Source organism: Muntiacus reevesi, chromosome 2 (genome assembly GCF_963930625.1).
Source record: "Muntiacus reevesi chromosome 2, mMunRee1.1, whole genome shotgun sequence".
In the NCBI taxonomy this organism is placed as follows: Eukaryota; Metazoa; Chordata; class Mammalia; order Artiodactyla; family Cervidae; genus Muntiacus; species Muntiacus reevesi.
The window spans coordinates 53,444,474-53,452,921 of NC_089250.1; the positions used below are offsets into that span (position 1 = coordinate 53,444,474).

The window sequence follows — 8,448 nt, forward strand, 5'->3', positions numbered from 1 at the left end:
CCCTCCTGGCCCAGCCACAAGGAAGCCGTGCTTGCAGTGACCAAAGGCGGGAACATGCTCCGGCTGGAGGTGGACCAGCAGAGCAACCACACCCTGGGCCCAGCGCCGGCCACCTGGGCCAACACCGTGGTGCCACTGCACCTCGGGGGCCTGCCAGGTGAGTGCAGCCTCGGCCTGGGGGCAGGGGAAGGGAGAAGGCTGCCCTGGGCACCAGGTGCTGAGGTTGAGAGTGGGGAGCCCAGGCCTGATGAGACACCAGCCTCTGCTCCAACCGGGCCCTCTCCTCCCCGCCCTCAGAACCCTGGAAAAGGCCTCCCTACAACGGCTGCATGCGGAACCTGGTGCTCAACCAGATGTCGGTCACCTGGTCTCCTACTGCGGGCGTGCAGGGGGCAGTGGGGGCCAGCGGCTGCCCAGCCACGTAGCACAGCTGCACGAGGGGGTCTTCTGGAGCCCACAGGTGGTCTGCCCCATCAGGCAGGGTCTTGCCCCCCAGAGCCTCCAGCCCCTCCACCCAACGTGCAGATACCACCACCCTCAGCCAGCTTCTTAGATGAAGTCTGTGTGTATTTATCTAGACTCCAGATTCTATGGGTAATAAAGTCTTATTTCTGGGAGTGGTTTTTAAGTTATGTCTGACTTCCTAAATGAAAGGGTAAATAACACTGTAAAATGGGGGTTTGTATTTTTTATCTTTCAATTTAATTATAAAATTTCCCTTCCACCAATATTCAGTAATAGGAAAGCTGTAAATCACTGGCCCCCCGGCTTCTTGAAACAAAAATTAAAAAGTAACCTGTGTAACTGAGTGTTGACTTTAAATGTAGAAAAAGAAAAGCAGCCCAACTGGTCTGGAGGCCCAAGCCCAGCACGACTGTCCCTCAGAGTCAGAACCCAGGCCCAGAGGAGCTTCTTGCACCCAACTCCCATCAGCCCACCCTGGCACGGAGACAATCCAGAGTTGGCAGATAAAAGAAAAGACTTTTACTGATTAGCACATTGGGGCAGAGGTGAGAGGGTGCGATCACAAACGCCACTACTGAGGCCAAATGACCTGGGGGTTCAGCCCTCGTGGCCGCAGGCAACCTAATCCAGGCTCATGTCCTCTTCTTCGTCCTTCTTGTCCTTCCCGTCGCCCTCCTGCTGCTCAGGGCTGGCGCTGTTCTGCATGGCTTTGGCAAATGCTTCCACGTCTAAAACGCATTAAAAAGCTTGACATGACCTTTCCAGCCCCGGGCCTGGCACTGCTGACCCGGGGACGGGAGGTGAAAGCCAGACGGAGGCCAGGGTCATAGGACTAAGCATCCTCTGCACACGAGGGAAGCCTTTCTTTTCAACTACAACAAGGCCTCACTTGTGGCCGAGGGTCGGTGGTGCAGATACTTACCACCCTTGTTGGCGGCCTCCACAGCCTCCGCAGGCAGCCCAAACTGGCACATGAGGGGGCCCAGCTGCCCCGAGGCCAAGGCCGCACTGAACATGCCGAGGGCCTGTGGGAAGAGCCAGGCACCTGAGTCCATGAGAGAGCTGAAGGGGCCGCAGGAACCCAGACACTTGGTGCCAGGGGCCGTGCTGCAGGCAGCAGTGTCCCCTACACCAGGCTTCCCGCAGGACACCTGGGCCATGTGTCTACCTGCTGGAACTGGGGTGAGGTCAGCGTGTTCTGGATCTCCTCCGCGGTTTGTGGCAGGGACTCCCCTGATGGCAGGTAGGGCAGCAGGCGCTCCTGGACATCCGCGTTGGCAAGGATGGGGGCCATGATCTCCGGTGTTAGCACGCTGGCCAGGTCAACTAGGGCACAGGCACAGTGGCTGTCAGTGGCTGGAGGCCAGCCAGGATGCCCACGCGGGAGGACAGTGACAGACTCAATTGTGGACCTTCTGGGCGTGGTGTGGTGAGGCGAGGGGAGAGAGGCAGGGGCAGAGGCTCCGAGTTACCTTGCTGGCCGCTTCCCGGCCCAGCCGGCACACTCATGGTGGCCAGGATGCTCTGCAGGTCACTGAGCTGGATGGGCTGGGCGGGGCTGGCTGCTGTGCTGGCTCCGTCACCTGAGCTGGGCGCGGGGCTCGGGCTGGTTGCTGAGGCAGCTGCTGGAGCGGAAGGGGCTGGGGTGGCGCGAGTGGAGGAGGTGGTGGAAGACGGGGTGACCGCTGCTGACTGGCTCCGGGAGCTGGGGAGAGCGAGGGAACACTGGAGGGTGACATGCCCACAAAGGTACCACAACACATCCGTCCTGCCCCAGACCTCCTTGTGCTGCCAGATCTCTAGGAGAAGTCTGAACCATGAAAAGGACAGACCCTCGCCAGGTGCCTACTCTGTGCTTCAGCATCTCGTATGTCCAGCCTCTGTGAAGGAGGCAACACCTGGTGACACCAGAGAGCCAGGGGTGAGGCTCACCTGGACGAAGAGCTGCTTGCCGGAGGCCCTCCGCTCCCCAGTAAGCTGGCCAGGCCTGGCCCGGTCAGGGCCCCCAGGCCACCTGCAAGGAGCAAGGACACAGTTCAAAACTCACGCCTGGCCGGAGGCCCCCTCCCCCACCACAGAGCAGACCCACCCAGCACTACAGCCCAGAACAAGCAGGGGAAGGAGCAGAGGGCCTGTCTGCGGGTGCCCAGGGCCGGGACACCTCAGGTGTGTTCTGGCAGCTTAACCCACTGAATCTATCACTTCTCCATCCCATGACACTACCAATGCACCCAGACTCAAGGACACAGTCCAAATTCAGTACAAAGTAACAAGCGTTTCCCCAACAGACAGGCCAACCTGGGAGACCAGTGGGCCCAGGCAGGATCCCTGTCCCATGTTCTTAGTGCCTGCTCTTCAGCCAGCTGTGCTCCCCTTTAGTATGAAACTGTGTCCTCCCTGGGGGCCATGGAAGGCCTTGCCCGCCTGGTGCCAGGTCAAACCCTAAGGCAAACCACGCCCCTGCCCAGAGAAGCCAGCACACAGACATGGCTCTGACAGAGCCGATTAGAAGCTGCAAGCTGCCCGACTCTGTTACTAAGACGCTCCCAAGCCCTCAGCACGTTACCCAGTCCTCCGAGGCCGGCAGGTCCGATGAGCTGCATGAGCTGGCTATGGCTCATGTTCCCCAGCAGGCTCTGCAGGCCACCCTCCCCTGCAGGACAGAAGGTGCTCAGATCGGGGCTGCGGCGGCCAGGGGCCTCCAGCTGGGTCTGCCCCCACCCCTCCACCGCCACCAGGGTCCTGGGTGCGGCCCCCATCTCAGCTGCCCCCGAGCTGTGCACTGAGTGTCTCCTGCCAGGAGCCAGCGCAATAGGGCTCACAAACAGGTCACCAACTGAAGACAAGAGCAAGGACCAACTCCGGAACCGCCCCACGGGGCTCCTAACCTGGATCCTCCACCTCCGCTTAGCCACCGGCCCGCACCACCCAGGGTCCACGTCAGCGGAAACCGACTCCAACCTCACAGCACATCCGGGAAGGTGACCATTACCGCCCAGCGCAGACAGCTCGTGGCCTCCGCTCCCACTCGCCCCCAGGGCTCCGGGCATCGGCGGGTTGTTCAGATACTCGTTGACCTTCCGGCAGTGCTCCTCATCCTGGTCCGTTTTGGGCTCCTGTGGGGAGGACACAGCAACAGGTGCAGCTGAGCAGCCCACCCATCTTACAGGTGGGGAGACTGACGCGCTAGGAGCACTTGGCACACAAGTAACCCGATCCTCCAGGATGAGGCTCTTTATGTGACAGTCTTAAACCACAAATCCGGGATGTCCCTGGTGGTCCAGTGGTTAGGACTTCACCTTCCACTGCAGGGGGTGAGGGTTCAAGCCCTAGTCAGGGACCTCAGATCCCACATGCCTCGGGGCCAAAAAAACAAAAAATAAAACAGGAGCAATATTGTAACAAATTCAATAAAGATTTTAAAAATGGCTGTCAAACTTTTTTTTTCATTAATTTTTTACTGAAGGATAATTGCTTTACAGAATTTTGCTGTTTCAAACTTCAAGTCAAAGTTTTTTTAAAAATAAAAAATAAAATAAAACCTCAAATCCTTCAATGCATGTAATGCTGTAAAATAACCCTGTAATTACACCAATGTCACCAACCAGCCCTGGCCTGCAGCCCTTCAGAGTTAGCTGGGTGCTGACGATGAGCACTTGGGCATGCAGGGGGTCATCAGGCAGCATCACCCTGAGGGCACCCTCAGAACTTCAAGACAGAGCACTGATGACTGGTTCACTGCCACCCAGAGACCCCCAGAGGACACCAAGGGGAAGACACAAGACAGGGTCACCACACAGGGTTCACCTTGGCTTCCGGTCTGGGCTTCTCATGACCCTGGAGGGGACACTGGGAGACCAGCAAACCACAGGCAGAGATGGGACCCAGCCCAGAAATCACTCCTGTCAGTGACCCAGGGGTTTCCAGCTTCAAAAGGACCCCCGAAGCCAAGCTACACACTCTGGACTCTGGCAGAGTCCGCTACAACATCCCCCTCCCTCACCCTACCCACCCGACACAGTGACACTCTTGAATCCTTAGGTTCCATGGCAAGCAGCGTCAGCACTAGCTGATAAGTGAAAGCAAATTCTACCATCAGAAAAGCTAATTCTGATAAGCTGGCACTTTTCAAAAATTGTGTTTTGAAAATAAAGTAACATAGGTGAATCAAACAACAATATTTTCTGGGTACCTACTATACGCTAGGCATTGAGCCTGGGTCTCCTACATTGCAGGCAGATTCTTTAGTGCCTGTGCTACTAGGCAAATCCACTATTTTATACACTGAATAGAATTACAAAAGAGACCTAATACCTGCCTTCGTGGAATACGACTTGTATATGAAAGGGTTTTAGGGGGAAAAATAAAAATAAAAACTACAAAAACCCCACAGAAACCCAAAGGCCCATATGAGCAAATTTCTAACCTAATTTTATAACAAGATTTTAAGAGAAAAAGTAAACAAAACCTGCATACCTGCATCCAGAAGAAGAGTCGTTTGGACCCTGCCTTAAACTTGAGCACGTAGACCCTCCCGCTGGGGCACTGTGGCACGCGCTTGAACTCACAGTCATCGGGGAAGATGATCAGATCCTAAAGAGAGGCACTGCTGGGCCCCAGGACCTCCAGGAATACAGGCCGGGCCAGGGCCTGGGGTTGTGTGGTGGGCTGGGCAGAAGCCCCGGGACACAGAGACCAAGCCCCTCACCAGCAGGGTCTGTGCAGGGCAGACAAACGAGGGTCACAGGCACCCCAGGAAGGTCGTAAGGGCCAGGAGAGGGGCCCGGTACTGAACAGGGAAGGGGGGTTTCCGGCTCCTGGAGGACTTTTAATAGAGACGTTTTGGGAGCAACATTCCAAGATGAGTTAAAAAGTCAGCCCTGACCTGCTCCTGAACTTAACAAAAAAACGATACTGTCTGAATAAAATGCTAAAGAAAGCTTTCTAGAGGGGCTGTGATCAAGGTCAGGATTTTTACACGATTTCTCCAATTTTAGGCACCTGATCTTCAGAGTTTTACACATGCACCAGGTGACAAGAAGAGATGGACATAATCGTTGAGACTAAAAACCCCACAAGCTGATCCACGTACCCCACCAACACACTCCAAGCTGTCAACCAGTTGCTTCAAGCCCAGAGCGCGGTGTCCTGCTGTAAAGACACGCTGTCCTGACCACTGGGGGGCGGGGGGAGGGTAGGTGTCCTCAAGACAAGGTTCACTCCCAGACACTTACATCCTCCACGTTCCCCGATGTCCTGTCTTTCCAGCAAAAGTGAATGAGGGAGTCATCCGTCTGCTGAATGTACACAAGCCCTTTCCGTTTATCTGGGGTGACGGTAGTTCCTTTTAATGACATTTTTCCGGCCCGAAACTCCACCAAATACTTGTTGGAGGACCCACGGGAGCCTGGCACCAGGCTTGGAAACAGAGCTCCTGAAGTCGTCATCCTAAAAGAAGCACCACCGCGCAGGCCCGGTCACGACCGCGGACACCCTAACGTCCTCCTCGAATGCTGCGCTCGAACAGAAGGAAAGCGCCTCTCGGAGCCGGGCCAGGCCTCAGACGCCCGACACCTGCGGCCGAACTCATTCCGGGGTGGGCCGGCCCACGGGGCCAGGTTCTCCGCTTCTGCTCCCGTTTCTCAAACCCCGAAATTTACCTGTGCATCTAAACCGCATGGCAGCTGGGGACCTTCGTCAACACCACGTTCTGTACATTTTAAATAATCTATTAACCTGCGGCTCCGAAAGATTTAAAACCTCGAGCTGGGCAGACAGGCCACTAACACGCTGGATGGCAGGCCAGACTTCGGCCTAAACCTCGCTTCTACCGGACACACGGCCGGTAAACAGCAGCGCGGCCGGCTCGCTCCCCTCGGAGAGAAAACCCGACGAGCACCTGAGGAAACGCGAGTCCGGCGGCCGGCGAGGACTCTGCGCGAGTGAAGACCCGCTCCCAACCGCAGGCCCCACCGCCCGGCGCTCTCGGCTGCGGGCGCCGCGGGCCCGGGGCGGCGGCCGGGGTGCCGGAGAGCCCCCGCCCGCGCTTGCCCCCGGCTTCTGCGGCCCCAGCCGACCCGGCGCCCGCCCGGGGACCGCCGACGTCGCAGGCCCCGCCCCCGACCACCCCCATAACCGTCCCCGCCCCCGACGACCCCGCACCTGGCCCGCGCCGAGACTCCGCCGAGAGGCGCCGTCCGGGTTCGCTCTTCCTCCTCAGCGCCTGCCGGGCCCCGCCGGAAGACCCCGCTCGCCCCGCCCCGCCCGCCGCTCTCGCCGCTGATTGGGCTACGTCAGGAGCGGGGCGGGCACTAGTCTGCGGGCGATTGGCGAGGGCCGCCGCCTGTCCCACCAGCAGACCCGCCCCCGCGCCGGCGGCTCTCTTCCGGAGGAAGCGCAGGCCGGCGGCCCGCGGGCCAGAGCGGCCCCTATTGTTGCTGTGTCATAGGGGCCCGGCGGCGGCCCCTGGCGGCAACGCCGGGAACGGCGAAGCGGTCGCAGGCCGAGCGGCGGACGTTGGACCTGGGACCGAGAACGGGGCAGGTGGCACCTGCGGGGCGCGGGGCAGGTGTGCTGACCGTGCGGGACGCCAGGTTCCTAGACCGGGGAAGTAGTCGCCGGCTTAGGGGAGGGGATGTCATAGGACGGCGGGGCCGTGCGGTGTCTTCGCGTCCCTGGGGGAAGGTGACTGCAGCCCTGGACTCAGGTGCGTGGACCCAGCGTCCTCCCGACGAGCGGTGGTCCCCTGGGGGCCCATGCGACGCAAACGCCGCTGCCCTGCGCCCCGAGACCCTGTTGAGAACTACCCTCCATCCTTCCTGTGCCCTGGGGGTCCCCCAGCCCCCCATAACAGTGACGGCATGACTGTGCCCCCATCCTCCCCAGACCTCCTGTAATCGGCCGACAAGCCTGCTCCTTCATTCCTTGTCTGGTGTGTGATGTGTGCAGTCAGAACCGAATGTACTCAGCTGTCCTGCGCACACTGGACGAGGGGAACGGAAGCGCTGCCCTCCCATTGCCTTTACTCCCCTTCACTTACACTTTGTAGTTTCTGCAGAGCAGCACACACACCTGGAGCCCATGCTGCAGGTGATGTGTGACTCCCCGCTCCAGAGGCAGGGCCATCCTGAACTGTGTGGCCACCTCCATGCCTGCTTGATTTATAAGGGAATCGGCTTCCCTTATAGCTTCAGTTGGTAAAGAATCTGCCTGCAGTGCAGGAAACCTGGGTTTGATTCCTGGGTCGGGAAGATCCACTGGAGAAGGACAGGGCAACCCAGTCCAGTATTCTTGCCTAGAGAATCCCATGGACAGAAGAGCCTGGCAGGTTACAGTCAGTGGGGTTGCAAGAGTAGGACACGACTTAGCTGGCCCCTACCACCAACACCACAGAGGAACCTGGCGGGCTACAGACCTCCATGGGTTCTCACAAGAGCTCACCACCACTTAGCGACTAAACCACCACCACCATGAACACGTAAAATCCATTTTTAAGCTTTTTTTAAATAAAGGTATAAAAGTGAAAACTATTCTTTTATTCAACATTGTTTTTAAGATGTATCCATGTTGACACATGCAGCTCTAAACATAGTCTATCTTACCTCCTGTGTAACATTCTGATGGATGAAACACCACAAGTTCTGTACCTATTGCTTTGTGATCTAAAGAGTCTATTTTTGTTTGTTTGTTTGTTTGGAAAAATAGAGCTGGTTTTCATTTTTAAATATTTATGTTGATAAATGTGTTTTTTTAATTAATATTTATTTTAAAATTTCTAATATGGTAAATATCCATAGATAAAACCCATGTATGCAGAAGCTCTATGGGGATCCTTGATAGTTTTTGAGAGTCTGAAGAGTTCCCGAGACCAAAGTGATGGGAACAGAGACCCGTGAAGAAATTCGGTGGCCTGTGACTGGGGTCATGATCCCTGCAGCAGTACCATCCTGCACGCGCTGTGAAACCAGGCAAGAAGACAGTAAA

The 8,448-nt window shown here is 57.2% G+C and overlaps 2 protein-coding genes across 5 annotated transcripts in view; one reads left to right on the plus strand and one right to left on the minus strand.

Moving 5' to 3' along the window:
* LAMA5 (laminin subunit alpha 5) overlaps positions 1-804 on the plus strand; it is a 52,780-nt gene extending 51,976 nt beyond the window's left edge. For all 3 annotated transcript variants that reach the window (XM_065921659.1, XM_065921658.1, XM_065921657.1), the window contains exons 79-80: positions 38-157; positions 298-804. In XM_065921659.1, coding sequence (XP_065777731.1) covers positions 38-157; positions 298-425 — 248 coding nt within the window. In that variant the 3' untranslated portion in view covers positions 426-804. The remainder of the gene's footprint in view (positions 1-37; positions 158-297) is intronic.
* Positions 805-961: 157 nt separating this feature from the next.
* Positions 962-6,736, minus strand: ADRM1 (ADRM1 26S proteasome ubiquitin receptor). Of its 2 annotated transcripts, none has more exons than XM_065921661.1 (10): positions 6,628-6,736; positions 5,700-5,913; positions 4,942-5,058; positions 3,458-3,581; positions 3,032-3,118; positions 2,398-2,479; positions 1,938-2,170; positions 1,634-1,791; positions 1,388-1,490; positions 962-1,193 (listed from the first exon to the last, which is right to left on the minus strand). In XM_065921661.1, exons 2-10 carry the CDS (start codon positions 5,910-5,912, stop codon positions 1,087-1,089), a joined length of 1,224 nt encoding a protein of 407 aa, XP_065777733.1. In that variant the 5' UTR covers position 5,913; positions 6,628-6,736; the 3' UTR covers positions 962-1,086. The 2 variants fall into 2 exon arrangements, with proteins under 2 accessions (XP_065777733.1, XP_065777732.1); XM_065921660.1 differs by lacking the exon at positions 6,628-6,736 and adding an exon at positions 6,126-6,502.
* Positions 6,737-8,448: the final 1,712 nt, after the last annotated feature.

Excerpts from the sequence above, each read along its gene's own strand:
- ADRM1 (XM_065921660.1), bottom strand. Across the intron at positions 1,792-1,937 it reads GCCGGGAAGCGGCCAGCAAG|TTGACCTGGCCAGCGTGCTA; the intron begins GTAACTCGGAGC and ends CCTGTGCCCTAG. Across the intron at positions 1,194-1,387 it reads GGAGGCCGCCAACAAGGGTG|ACGTGGAAGCATTTGCCAAA; the intron begins GTAAGTATCTGC and ends AATGCGTTTTAG.